The sequence below is a fragment of the Salvelinus alpinus genome, chromosome 10 (assembly GCF_045679555.1).
Source record: "Salvelinus alpinus chromosome 10, SLU_Salpinus.1, whole genome shotgun sequence".
Classification (NCBI taxonomy): domain Eukaryota; kingdom Metazoa; phylum Chordata; class Actinopteri; order Salmoniformes; family Salmonidae; genus Salvelinus; species Salvelinus alpinus.
This window is the reverse complement of record NC_092095.1, coordinates 59,650,567-59,664,551: the sequence shown is the minus strand read 5'-3', so window position 1 is coordinate 59,664,551 and position 13,985 is coordinate 59,650,567. Positions and strand designations below refer to the sequence as shown.

General features: G+C 44.1%; 2 protein-coding genes across 3 annotated transcripts; both read right to left on the bottom strand.

Moving 5' to 3' along the window:
- Positions 1–39: 39 nt before the first annotated feature.
- On the bottom strand, positions 40–7,831 carry LOC139532448 (uncharacterized). Of its 2 annotated transcripts, XM_071330036.1 has the most exons (7): positions 7,686–7,831; positions 7,287–7,359; positions 6,579–6,956; positions 6,027–6,404; positions 2,480–2,587; positions 2,302–2,367; positions 40–2,184 (listed from the first exon to the last, which is right to left on the bottom strand). In XM_071330036.1, the coding sequence occupies exons 2-7, from the start codon at positions 7,330–7,332 to the stop codon at positions 2,060–2,062; spliced, it is 1,101 nt and encodes a 366-aa protein (XP_071186137.1). In that variant the 5' UTR covers positions 7,333–7,359; positions 7,686–7,831; the 3' UTR covers positions 40–2,059. The 2 variants fall into 2 exon arrangements, with proteins under 2 accessions (XP_071186137.1, XP_071186136.1); XM_071330035.1 differs by having other exon boundaries at positions 7,287–7,816.
- Positions 7,832–9,602: 1,771 nt separating this feature from the next.
- LOC139532446 (protein downstream neighbor of son homolog) lies at positions 9,603–13,775 on the bottom strand. The gene is made up of 8 exons (XM_071330032.1): positions 13,221–13,775; positions 12,858–12,938; positions 12,421–12,621; positions 12,101–12,279; positions 11,798–11,976; positions 11,106–11,518; positions 10,739–10,942; positions 9,603–10,263 (listed from the first exon to the last, which is right to left on the bottom strand). The coding sequence occupies exons 1-8, from the start codon at positions 13,641–13,643 to the stop codon at positions 10,135–10,137; spliced, it is 1,809 nt and encodes a 602-aa protein (XP_071186133.1). The 5' UTR covers positions 13,644–13,775; the 3' UTR covers positions 9,603–10,134.
- Between the last annotated feature and the right edge of the window lie 210 nt (positions 13,776–13,985).

Below are 13,985 nucleotides of genomic sequence, written 5' to 3'. Positions count from 1 at the left end.
AAAGTACATTTTCTCATTTTGTTTATACAGACGAGAACATGTCTTTTCAATGTTTATTTGCCATGCGCTCACAACACACGTTTATTGTACATCCAATACTGTGTTTTCAAGCGGTGCAGTTCAGTATTTGAAGACTGTCTCCCCGCCCTCGTCATCATTCCCGCACTTGTAGCAATAAACAGATTTCCTGGTGCAGGGAGCGATATTAATAGGAATACTATATATGGACAGCATAGAAGGGTTCATCTGAGGCCTTGAGTCCAATCCTACATTCCAATACACAACCTCCAAAGCATTCAGCGGACATAGCAGTGCAGACATCATCAAACGATCTCAGACTTCTCACTGGCAGCTCAGATGAGTGGTTGATCCAGCATCACAGAGGACAAATGCATAGAGGCTGTAGCTCTAATGTGGCTAAGATAATATAGCATTTTCAGACTATTCACATATACAGTGCATTTGTATTTTGTTACGTTACAGCCTTGTTCTAAAATTGATTAATTCGTTTTTCTTCCCCTTACCAATCTTCACACAATACCCCATAATGACAAAGGAAAAAGCTTGGCATACCTGTATTTGGGGAGTTTCTCCCATTCTCTGCAGATCCTCTCATCCTCTGTCAGGTTGGATGGGGAGCGTTGCTGCACAGATATTTTCAGGTCTCAACAGAGATGTTCGATCGGGTTCTAGTTCGGGCTCTGGCTGGGCCACTGAAGGACATTCAGAGACTTGTCCCGAAGCCACGCCTGCGTTGTCTTGGCTGTGTACTTAGGGTCATTGTCTTGTTGGAAGGTGAACCTTGGCCCTAGTTTGAGCGCTCTGGAGCAGGTTTTCATCAAGGATCTCTCTGTACTTTGCACCGTTCATCTTTCCCTCGATCCTGACTAGTCTCCCAGTCCCTGCCACTGAAAAACATCCCCACAGCATGATGCTGCCACCACCATGCTTTACCATACGGATGGTTCCAGGTTTCCTCCGGACGTGACACTTGGCATTCAGGCCAAATAGTTCAATCTTGGTTTCATCAGACCAGAGAATCTTGTATCATGGTCTGAGAGTACTTTAGGTGTCTTTGGCAAACTCGAAGCGAGCTGTTATGTGCCTTTTACTGAGGAGTGGTTTGGTCTGGCCACTACCATAAAGGCCTGATTGGTGGAATGCTGCAGAGATGGTTGTACTTCCTGATGGTTCTCCCATCTCCACAGAGGAACTCAGGAGCTCTCAGAGTGAGCATCGGGTTCTTGGTCACCTCCCTGACCAAGGCCATCATCCCCCGATTGCTCAGTTTGGCTGGGAGGCCAGCTCTAGGAAGATTCTTAGTGGTTCCAAACGTCTTCCGTTTAAGAATGATGGAGGCCACTGTTCTTGGGGACCTTCAATGTTGCAGACATTTGTTGGTACCCTTCCCCAGAAATGTGCCTCGACACAATCCGGTTTCAGAGCTCTACACACAATTCCTTTGACCTCATGGCTTGGTTTTTGCTCTGACATGCACTGTCAACTGTGGGACCTTATAGACAGGTGTGTGCCTTTCCAAACCATGTCCAATCAATTTAATTTAGCACAGATGGACTCCAATCAAGTTGTAGAAACATCTTAAGGATGATCAATGGAAACAGGATGCACCCGAGCTCAATTTCGAGTCTCATCGCGAAGGGTCTGAATACTTATGTAAATAAGCTATTTCAGTTTTTTTTATACATTTGCAAAAATGTCTAAATGCATGTTTTCAATTTGTCATAATGGGGTTTTGTGTAGATTGATGAAAGAAAAAAAGAATGTAATATATTTTAGAATAAGGCTGCAACGTAACAAAATGTGGAAAAAGCAAAGGGGTCTGAATACTTTACGAATGCACTGTATACACTTTAAAAAGTTACTAGTCCTGAATGAATTATCATTTGATGTAATTGATTGGCCGAGAGTCACCTGATAGACCCAGATCTGTATCAGTCTGATTAAAAGAGAATGAAAACTGTGTTTTTCAGCCCTCCAGAACCATAATTGAATGACCTTGCCCTAACCCTTGCATCTACTCTCTCTTCCTAATGTGGGTCTAGGATTGGATCTTGTTGAGAGCCAGCAGAGGGAAGAAGATCAGAGCTGTAACCAGCAGAACCCCGGTGATTATCCCGATACGCACCAGCGGAAGGGTCTTTGCCCACACGTCTTCTGGATCCTCTGGGCAGGGAAGAGGAAGAGGAAGAGGGAGAATAGGGGGGCACAGTATTCAACATTGACTACATCTTCCAACATTCATCTACAGTACTTCCAAAACATTTAGAACATAACACTCACCGAAGGTTGCATCAGGTGATGATGGGGTCATCTCTGTCTGCACTAATATTGGCTCAGATGATGTCACTAATAATGTAATGAAATGTTACCAGTATGTCCCAGCAATAACGAAAACAATAAGTAATAATAAGCATTGGGGAGAAAATAGCTTTCAAATGTTGCAACACCTGTACAGCACCTTGCATATCCTCCTTATCTTGGGTCACCAAAGTGAAGAATGTTATTGGGTTCTCACTGTCACCACTAGTCCCACTGAAGTCTGAGCTACTGGTGACATTCTCTGTTCCTGTGTTACAAAAGGGAAAAACACTGAAACATCTATGTTACTAGCGCTCGCATTCAAAGACAAGGAGTACAAATTAAAGAACAAACTCAATGTCAGTCAGTGTGTGTAGGCCTACCTGTTAAGTTATATAGGTCAGTGTGTGTAGGCCTACCTGTTAAGTTATATAGGTCAGTGTGTGTAGGCCTACCTGTTAAGTTATATAGGTCAGTGTGTGTAGGCCTACCTGTTAAGTTATATAGGTCAGTGTGTGTAGGCCTACCTGTTAAGTTATATAGGTCAGTGTGTGTAGGCCTACCTGTTAAGTTATATAGGTCAGTGTGTGTAGGCCTACCTGTTAAGTTATATAGGTCAGTGTGTGTAGACCTACTTGTTAAGTTATATAGGTCAGTGTGTGTAGGCCTACTTGTTAAGTTATATAGGTCAGTGTGTGTAGGCCTACTTGTTAAGTTATATAGGTCAGTGTGTGTAGGCCTACTTGTTAAGTTATATAGGTCAGTGTGTGTAGGCCTACCTGTTAAGTTATATAGGTCAGTGTGTGTAGGCCTACCTGTTAAGTTATATAGGTCAGTGTGTGTAGGCCTACCTGTTAAGTTATATAGGTCAGTGTGTGTAGGCCTACCTGTTAAGTTATATAGGTCAGTGTGTGTAGGCCTACCTGTTAAGTTATATAGGTCAGTGTGTGTAGGCCTACCTGTTAAGTTATATAGGTCAGTGTGTGTAGGCCTACCTGTTAAGTTATATAGGTCAGTGTGTGTAGGCCTACCTGTTAAGTTATATAGGTCAGTGTGTGTAGGTCTACCTGTTAAGTTATATAGGTCAGTGTGTGTAGGCCTACCTGTTAAGTTATATAGGTCAGTGTGTGTAGGCCTACCTGTTAAGTTATATAGGTCAGTGTGTGTAGACCTACCTGTTAAGTTATATAGGTCAGTGTGTGTAGGCCTACCTGTTAAGTTATATAGATCAGTGTGTGTAGGCCTACCTGTTAAGTTATATAGATCAGCGTGTGTAGACCTACCTGTTAAGTTATATAGGTCAGCGTGTGTAGGCCTACCTGTTAAGTTATATAGGTCAGTGTGTGTAGGCCTACCTGTTAAGTTATATAGGTCAGTGTGTGTAGGCCTACCTGTTAAGTTATATAGGTCAGTGTGTGTAGGCCTACCTGTTAAGTTATATAGGTCAGCGTGTGTAGGCCTACCTGTTAAGTTATATAGGTCAGTGTGTGTAGGCCTACCTGTTAAGTTATATAGGTCAGTGTGTGTAGACCTACCTGTTAAGTTATATAGGTCAGTGTGTGTAGGCCTACCTGTTAAGTTATATAGGTCAGCGTGTGTAGGCCTACCTATTAAGTTATATAGGTCAGTGTGTAGGCCTACCTGTTAAGTTATATAGGTCAGTGTGTGTAGACCTACTTGTTAAGTTATATAGGTCAGTGTGTGTAGGCCTACCTGTTAAGTTATATAGGTCAGTGTGTAGGCCTACCTGTTAAGTTATATAGGTCAGTGTGTGTAGGCCTACTTGTTAAGTTATATAGGTCAGTGTGTGTAGGCCTACTTGTTAAGTTATATAGGTCAGTGTGTGTAGGCCTACCTGTTAAGTTATATAGGTCAGTGTGTGTAGGCCTACCTGTTAAGTTATATAGGTCAGTGTGTGTAGGCCTACCTGTTAAGTTATATAGGTCAGTGTGTGTAGGCCTACCTGTTAAGTTATATAGGTCAGTGTGTGTAGGCCTACCTGTTAAGTTATATAGGTCAGTGTGTGTAGGCCTACCTGTTAAGTTATATAGGTCAGTGTGTGTAGGCCTACCTGTTAAGTTATATAGGTCAGTGTGTGTAGGCCTACCTGTTAAGTTATATAGGTCAGTGTGTGTAGGCCTACCTGTTAAGTTATATAGGTCAGTGTGTGTAGACCTACCTGTTAAGTTATATAGGTCAGTGTGTGTAGGCCTACCTGTTAAGTTATATAGATCAGTGTGTGTAGACCTACCTGTTAAGTTATATAGGTCAGTGTGTGTAGGCCTACCTGTTAAGTTATATAGGTCAGCGTGTGTAGGCCTACCTATTAAGTTATATAGGTCAGTGTGTAGGCCTACCTGTTAAGTTATATAGGTCAGTGTGTGTAGACCTACTTGTTAAGTTATATAGGTCAGTGTGTGTAGGCCTACCTGTTAAGTTATATAGGTCAGTGTGTGTAGGCCTACCTGTTAAGTTATATAGGTCAGTGTGTGTAGGCCTACCTGTTAAGTTATATAGGTCAGTGTGTGTAGGCCTACCTGTTAAGTTATATAGGTCAGTGTGTGTAGGCCTACCTGTTAAGTTATATAGGTCAGTGTGTGTAGGCCTACTTGTTAAGTTATATAGGTCAGTGTGTGTAGGCCTACCTGTTAAGTTATATAGGTCAGTGTGTGTAGACCTACCTGTTAAGTTATATAGGTCAGTGTGTGTAGACCTACCTGTTAAGTTATATAGGTCAGCGTGTGTAGGCCTACCTGTTAAGTTATATAGGTCAGCGTGTGTAGGCCTACCTGTTAAGTTATGTAGGTCAGTGTGTGTAGGCCTACTTGTTAAGTTATATCGGTCAGTGTGTGTAGGCCTACTTGTTAAGTTATATAGGTCAGTGTGTGTAGGCCTACTTGTTAAGTTATATTGGTCAGTGTGTGTAGGCCTACCTGTTAAGTTATATAGGACAGTGTGTGTAGGCCTACTTGTTAAGTTATATAGGTCAGTGTGTGTAGACCTACCTGTTAAGTTATATAGGTCAGCGTGTGTAGGCCTACCTGTTAAGTTATATAGGTCAGTGTGTGTAGGCCTACCTGTTAAGTTATATAGGTCAGTGTGTGTAGACCTACCTGTTAAGTTATATAGGTCAGTGTGTGTAGGCCTACTTGTTAAGTTATATAGGTCAGTGTGTGTAGGCCTACTTGTTAAGTTATATAGGTCAGTGTGTGTAGGCCTACCTGTTAAGTTATATAGGTCAGTGTGTGTAGGCCTACCTGTTAAGTTATATAGGTCAGTGTGTGTAGGCCTACCTGTTAAGTTATATAGGTCAGTGTGTGTAGGCCTACTTGTTAAGTTATATAGGTCAGTGTGTGTAGACCTACCTGTTAAGTTATATAGGTCAGTGTGTGTAGGCCTACCTGTTAAGTTATATAGGTCAGTGTGTGTAGGCCTACCTGTTAAGTTATATAGGTCAGTGTGTGTAGATCTACCTGTTAAGTTATATAGGTCAGCGTGTGTAGGCCTACCTGTTAAGTTATATAGGTCAGCGTGTGTAGGCCTACCTGTTAAGTTATGTAGGTCAGTGTGTGTAGGCCTACCTTTTAGGTCAGCGTGTGTAGGTCTACCTGTTAAGTTATATAGGTCAGCGTGTGTAGGCCTACCTGTTAAGTCAGTGTGTGTAGGCCTACCTGTTAAGTTATATAGGTCAGCGTGTGTAGGCCTACCTGTTAAGTTAGATAGGTCAGCGTGTGGATCTAGGATGGTCAGAGAGACACCCTCTGGTATCCCACTCTTAGGGTCCTCGAAGCTCCTGGACTTGTAGAAGCAGCGATAGACTCCCTGGTCTTTGAGCTCCGTCTTGTAGATAAACAAGGACAGGTCACCGTTCTCCAGCAGGTTGTTGGGTGGGAGAGAGAGACGGAGGTCTTCTTCCTTAGGTCCCTTGTCGTCTGGACCAGGGTTAAGGGTCATGATCTCCACATCGTCCTTCAGCCATTGGATGTAGATCTGGCTGGTGGGCTGGGTCTTGGGGATGACACCGTAGCAGGGCAGAGTGACCGGGCTTCCCTTGAACAGCGTGATAGAGCGTGGAGGGTCGGGCTCTGAGAGAGAGAAGGGATGGAGAGTAGTAGAAAAGAGTGAGGGATGAGAGAGGATGTGATAAGCATAAATTAAGATAATCAAACTTTCCAAATGGTACACCCAAAATGGCCGCTGGTCGACTCCACCAACCACAGAATGCGGCTCTGAATGGGAAAGCCTGAAAACAGACTTACCCTGAACCTTGAGCCAGACCGTAGAGATGGTATTGCGGCCCAGCCAGATACACTCGTACATTTCCTCATCGCTCAGCACTGTCTCCTGGATGGTCATAGAGAAGTCTCCATCTCTCATCCTCTCTGCTGGGGGGAATTCCACCCGGGAAGAGAACCCCAGCGTTGTTTTGACCTCCACCCCCTTGGCCCCGTCGTCCCATCTGGCCTCACCAAGGATGTTCCCAACCTCCATAGAGGCCACCTCCTGCCCCATGGCCTCCCAGCGGACCTCCCCCTCATCCTCCTGGCCCAGGTAGGAGGAAAAGTTACAGGGGAGGGTGACATTGTCTCCGTACCCCACCTTCAGCTCATACACGGGGGAGAAGGTAGGCACAGACACTGGAGGGATGGATGGACAGATGGAGAACACAGTGTGTGAGAGAGGGATGAAGGATGGGAAAAGTTTGAGGGAAAGAGAGAAGGAGAAAGGGATGAATAGATGATTAGTCAGAAAGGAAGACAGACAGGCAGAACATCTATATGTACATTATGCTACAGATCCATTTCTGTGTCCAAGACCTTTGTATGATAATGACAGAAAGAGCAGAGGTATAGCATAGATCTCTAGTTTTAAACAAATAATGACACAAGCCTTTGGAAAATAGAGAATGCTTATTGATGAGTTTTACATGATTGAGAGAGTAGTAGCCTAGTTCTCAAGAAACTCACCAGCTTGGACTGACGTCAAAATCACCAAGAAGCCTAAAAAAATCATCTTGCAAGATGTCTATCCCTTGATCACCTCTAAAAAAAAATATTACAAAAACTACAAATAAATAACGTTTTTTGTTGTTGTTATAGAATACATCTGGAGAGAAACAATTAAGTTATTACAAGGGTATTAGGTCTGGTAAAAAAGTGTGTATATTGGGGGGAAAAACAACAACTTGTCTATATTGGAAATGTAGCCTAAATCCCACTCATAGCCAATCAATAAATCGATACGATAATCCGTTCAGGGTCCGGTGGATGTCGCTGATTTTACGAGCATAAAAAGAAAAAGTCTGCTTGATCGTCTCCATTATTAACTTTGGTAACAGAACAAGTCACCGTGAAGGGTGCTCTTACCGAATAACTGGTTATCAAGGCGAGATAAACAACGAACCGCCAGAAACGGGTCTGCACACGGGTTAGACTTCAGCCTTTGGCAAGAGGATGTCCTCTTTTTTTAACCGTAAGAAACAGATGTCTCTGTCAGGACTCACATCATAATACCCATAAAACCTGGCGGTCAAACAGGGAAATTAATAGTTTTTCCACCATTCATTTCTCTCATAGGGGATTTTAGAAATACTTAAAATGAGGGCTGTGTTTTGTGTAGGCGTACCCTGGCTTGACATAAAATATGCACACAAACTGTTTAGACTGGGAGGCATACAGTAAGCTTAACACTAAAACTGAAACAAAAAAATATTTAAACTATAACTATATTTTGTGAAAACAAACTAAATAAAAACTAGTAAAGTGGATCTGAAAACTGAGACAAGAAATGAATATAAAACCACAAAACTATAACTTTAACAGGAACACAAGGCAAGACTGAATTTTGGATTATTATAACATAAATTGATAGTATCCAGTCCAGTGTTTGGTTATAAATCCCCTCAATCAATCCTGTTAATTTGGACATCTGGTGCGTAAAGGTAGCCAATTTGCATCATTTCACTTTACACATATTTCACATGAGTGTAGTTCATCTATAGCTATGTTCCTATTTACTCATCAAGATGCAGCTATGCAGATCAGTGGGCTCAAACGTTTGCAAAACATTCTTATAGCAACGTACTATGTACACTGAACAAAAATATAAACGCAGCATGTAAAGTGTTGGTCCCATGTTTCATAAACTGAAATGTTCCATGTTTGTTTACATCCCTGTTAGTGAGAATTTCTTCATGATCATTACACAGGTGCACCTTGTACTGGGGACAATAAAAGGCCACTCTAAAATGTGCAGTTTTGTCACACCACACAATGCCACAGATGTCTTAAGTTTTGAGGGAGCATGCAATTGGCATGCTGACTCCAGTAATTTCCACCAGAGCGGTTTGCTGATTTCAAAGTTGTGAACACTGTGCAGGCAGAAACAACAAACACAATTGCATTTTATCGATGGCAATTTGAATGTACAGAGATACCGTGGCAAGATCCTGAGGCCCATTGTCGTGCCATTCATCCGCCGCCATCACCTCATGTTTCAGCATGATAATGCATAGCCCCATGTCCATCTGCACACAATTCCTGGAAGCTGAAAAGGTCCCAGTTCTTCCATGACCTGCAGACTAACCAGACATGTCACTCTTTGAGCATATTTGGGATGCTCTGGATCGACGTGTACGACAGCGTGTTCCAGTTCCCACCAACATGCAGCAACTTCACATAGCCTCTGAAGAGGTATGGGACAACATTCCACAGGGCACAATCAACAGCCTGATCAACTCTATGCAAAGATGTGTCGCGCCTCATGAGGCAGATGGTGGTCACAGATACTGACTGGTTTTCTGATCCACGCCCCTACCTTTAAGGTATCTGTGACCAACAGACCCAGATATTCCCAGTCATGTGAAATCCATAGATTAGGGCCTAATGAATTTATTTCAACTGACTGATTTCCGTATATGAACTGTAACTCAGTAAAGTCTTTGAAATAGTTGCATTCATATTTTTGTTCAGTATAGAATAGACATGCATGACACGTAGAAGGGAATCATGTCAGCTCTATACAATCCATTTCTATCTGCAGCTTTCAGAACGCTGTGCTCTCCTGGATGCAGCCCAGGTCGGCTTCCCGTTAACGGAACATGAAACTCAAGCTGGAGGAGAGTCAGTGCAGTGGTTCTGCTGCCAAGACACAACACTGACTGACTATTCTCCTCAAGAGCAAATCAGGGGGGGAAAAATAAGGAAATCAAAACCTTTCAAGGTTAAGACTTCGATGTTAAGTTTATAACAGTCAAGGGGGAAAAAATAAGTCAAGCAGAAAAATCACGTGACAAATGAATTTAATCCAATAAAATGTCACCAGTACAGAGATATAACGTCATTAATATAAAACAATTATGTTGAAATAGAAGCTCTTAAAACAGAAATAAAAAAATGGTTCAAAACAAAAACATCTTAGGGCAGGGTCTAAAATCATCAACAAGTCTGTTTTAGCCAAATCCATCTCATTATGGCAAATCCAGGAATTTTACATGTACAAGAACTTCATTTCCCATCAGTCATTGGGTTGTAGTCCAGGGGACTAAAACTACAATTGCCAGCATACCCAGAGTTTGTGGACAGGCTATTCAGACAGATATGAACAGTAAGTATACGGCAGTGTAGGAATGGTACGGTCCACCTAAGGCATCTAGGTTGTGTCCCAAATGGCACCCTATTTCCAATATAGTGCTCTACTTTATTGGGCTCTGGTCAAAAGCATTTCACTATAAAGAGAAAAGGGTGCAATTTGGGACGTAGCCTAGCAGTGCTCTCTGGGCAGTCTGATAGAGGCAGGGTGAGTTGCTCTTTGCTCTCAGGTCTTCCATGTGTAGGAGTAGTTGTTCAAGTGGAGCTGTCTGAGGGGAGACTTCCCCAAGGTAGAGGGCTCCCGGAGCTGCTGGATGGTGCTGGGATGAAGACCACATCCATCCAGCTCTACAGCCTGGGAGAGGGAGAGGCAGGGAGGAAGAGAAGGATATTTACCAACAAGTACAAAGGATTTTTTATTATGATTTAACTTTGTATTGTGGAGATCAAATGATGAGGCTTTATACCAGTCCGTTACAGTGGTGTCATGACTTGGATAACAGTTGAGCTGTGTGTGTGTCACCTGTATTCTGGCGGTGTGTGTGTGTTTGGTACGGTGGGGGGTTTGTGTGTGTGTGACTGACCTGTTCCCTGGTGGTGGTGTGTGTTTGGTATGGTGGGGGGTTTGTGTGTGTGTGACTGACCTGTTCCCTGGTGGTGGTGTGTGTTCGGTACGGTGGGGGGTTTGTGTGTGTGTGTGTGACTGACCTGTTCCCTGGTGGTGGTGTGTGTTCGGTACGGTGGGGGGGTTTGTGTGTGTGTGACTGACCTGTTCCCTGGTGGTGGTGTGTGTTCGGTACGGTGGGGGGGTTTGTGTGTGTGTGACTGACCTGTTCCCTGGTGGTGGTGTGCGTGTTGAGGACTGCGGTGGGTTCGTGTGTGTAGAGTGCGGTGCTGAAGCCTCCTCTCTGAGCAGGCCGAAGCAGGCGGGTCAGGGCGTGGAGAGAATGAGGCATTATGGGTCCCGTCACCTCTAGACTGCACACGTCCTGGTACCCAGCACGCACCCGGGTCTTCACGTTCACACTACGCGCCTGACAATTAGACACAAGGCAACATGCTTATAATTTCTGTTACACACAGCAACATTTCTTCTGAAACTTTCCATTTCTAGTTTTTGTTATTTCCATTCATAAATTGAAAAGTGGGAGGTAAGGCTCCTCAGATGGTTTCAGTCTACAGCAGTGTGTGTCTCACCTTGAGTGAGTGTAGCGTAGCTCCTCTGAAGGCTGTAGGGGCCAGTAGGGTGGGGGGCAGGCCTGCCTGTGATCCAGCCCCTGCCACCAGGCTCTTACAGTTGATGAGGAAGTTGATGAGAGTGAAGGTGTGCGTTCCCGACACACAGACTACAGACTCTGGTTTGTGGTCTAAACACACCGAGTTGCGCTCTTTGTGCAGTTTGATGGAGATGTTGTCTGGTTTCTTAATCTTATCCTGCACTCCCATCTCCGTCAGCCAGGAAAACCCACCATCGTCATCATCGTCTTCCTTGTCACTGGCTTCAGACAGTGTCTCCTCCTCCTCTCCATCTGTCTCCTGGCTGTGTGAGGTTGATCCCTGCTCCTTGCTCTTCCTCCTCTCTTCCAGCAGGGGGAGTGTGAACTCAATACCTACAACCACAGGTATTTGACAGAAAATGTTTTACTATCAAGATTAGAATAACCATATATAAATGTTTAATAACACACTTTTACATGATATATTGTTCAGTGACTTCCTGTATTTATACTAATGCTAAATGTTTATTCTATTAGATTTATTGTTTACTTTTTACTGTTGTCACATTATCGAGAGGGAACCTGCAGGTCAGCGTTTCGATGGACTGTAAACACCATGTGTGTATCCTGTGCATATGACATAATAAACTTGAAGGATATACTGTAGCTCACCTTCAGCCTTCATAGCCTCCCTGAGCCCCCTAGTGGTTGGGGTGAGTAGTGCAGTGATGCTGCTGTTCCCTGCCAGTCCTGAGGCTCTGAAAAGAGCAGTGAACTGGTAGGAACACACATAGAAATATGGACATAGTCTGGCCTTCAATAGACTGTACAGGGAGGACAGGCTCACTGACCTGGGAGAGAGCGAGAGAGAGAGGAGGGAGGGAGAGAAGGGAGAGAGAGAGGAGTTGAGTTTAAGATCATTTAAACCTTTTGAAATAATACAGACACACACACTCCCTTCTGATGCCCACTCACCATTCACTCATGAGGCTCCGTTGAAGTGCCATGTCCTGGGCCCAGGGGACGTTCTTGCCAGTGAAGCTTCTCTCTGCTCCTATCCGGGGGAACAGAGAGAGCCAGGACAGGGACGGGTGCTGCCAGAACTGCAGACACTGCTGGAACCCACATCGTAGCTCAGCAGATGTCCGAGGGTCCTGGAGGAACACAGAGAAGTGAGTATCAGAGTGTGAGAGACAGACCGAGTACAATATATTTGTGTTGCTCCTCAGGTACCAGTACTCCTTTGCCTTGAGGGTTGCCATTGGTGTGTCTGTGTGTAACATGTATAACAGTACCTGTATACTCTGTGGTATAGTAGTGTATTGTCCTCTACAGTGCTGGGTAAGACCCTGGGCCTCCTCTGTAGCTCTGGGCTGTACAGCCCAGGAGAAGGGGAGCAGGGAGGTGAAAAGGAGACGCGTCTTCAGGCTCCAGTCTGCAGGGTACTCCACACACGCAGGGGGCACTATGGAGGTTACTGCACCAGCCTGGGGACTCTGACACACACACAAGATACAATGTTGACTCACAAAATACCAAAACAACCCCTAACGTTAGTCTGTAGCCATGAATAGTTGAATGGGATGGAATAAAAGACTGCACACCAGCTACTCCACAGCCTGTCTATAATGTAGATAGCTATGATTGTAGCAGGCTTTTTGTCGTTTTCCAAGAATGGAGTTGGAGACATGTCCATAAGGAGTAAGAGAATGGAGAAATGAATAGAACTCACCTTCAGTATGGGTGTTCTCTCCTCCTGGAACAAATCCTCATCTTCAAACAGTGAGTCGTCTTCAGACAGAGAAGTTGGTTTCTGTTGTTAGAGAGAAAGGAGGGAAAGATCAGAACAAAAACAGCGGTGTGAAATCACCACGAGGTGCGATGCTTTAACAGATAAAGCAATTTGACAACTGTACAGTAGCTGGCTAACACTACATTAACTAACTAACGTTACCTCTGTCATGTGGCAGTTGTCTAACTACTGTTTGCTGGAAAATGATACAAGTCTGCTAGCGTTAGGTACAGTAGCAAGCTAGATTGTACAACAACAATAATAACGTGATAAACAATGTATTAACGTGTGCCACTATTATACCTTGCTGGGCACGTCTTTGCTTAGTTCTTCTGCCTGGAGAAGTCGTTCACTAAATGGCAGCGTTCTTGTTGTTGACTTCTCTCCCTCCACTCCTGCAGAGCCGCCCGGCTTCACATAATCCGAAGAGTCGGCGTCGTCATCAGTGTAAATAAAGACCTTCTTCTTAGCTGGGCTGCTGATGAAGGTGTTCTCGATGCTAGTAAATGGGTTTCTCCGCTTCACTCCCCCTCCAGAGCGACCCTGGCCGAACAGGGGTCCTGTGGATAATGGTCGAACAGCGCATATAGAGGCACCCGCACACGGGCTGGAAATCGCGCCTCGGCCGCCAGAACTGACACCCTCGCTGCGGGTTCTCTTCCTCCGCATTCGCAGGATTTCAGCTGGTCTTTTGAAACTAGGTGAGTAACCAGCTTGTTGTGACATTTTGTAAGGATAATGTAAAAACAAGTTTAGTCCGAAAACAACAAGAAGAAAGCCGTTTAAAATAGTTGTGTGCGGCCGATACGCCTCTGTGTTGTTGTTCCTTGAATTTACTTCAGAGTCCCGCAAAAATTTCAGGGGAGGAGTTTTATGTTACGCCAGCGCGCATCGAGTCAAACAACAATTCAGATGCTTTGGCGCCATCTTCTGGCTAGAATTATAACTGCAAGATCAATTTTGCAATCGCATAAAGCCACTGATTCTCTAAATCTGCCGGGAAAACAAATCAATATAATTTATGTTTCTTCAAACATTAAAGTTATATACTATATCCTGTTATGCTTC

Bases quoted from the DNA above. Each gene is read 5' to 3' on its own strand.
- LOC139532448 (XM_071330036.1), bottom strand. From the start codon at position 7,332: ATGATTTTTTTAGGCTTCTTGGTGATTTTGACGTCAGTCCAAGCTG. The intron at 6,957-7,286 runs GTGAGTTTCTTG...CCATCCCTCCAG, and splicing joins TTTGACGTCAGTCCAAGCTG to TGTCTGTGCCTACCTTCTCC. The intron at 6,405-6,578 runs GTAAGTCTGTTT...TCTCTCTCTCAG, and splicing joins GGTCTGGCTCAAGGTTCAGG to AGCCCGACCCTCCACGCTCT.
- LOC139532446 (XM_071330032.1), bottom strand. From the start codon at position 13,643: ATGTCACAACAAGCTGGTTACTCACCTAGTTTCAAAAGACCAGCTGAA. The intron at 12,280-12,420 runs GTACTGTTATAC...GTGTTCCTCCAG, and splicing joins CTATACCACAGAGTATACAG to GACCCTCGGACATCTGCTGA. The intron at 11,519-11,797 runs GTGAGCTACAGT...CTGTGGTTGTAG, and splicing joins GGAGGCTATGAAGGCTGAAG to GTATTGAGTTCACACTCCCC.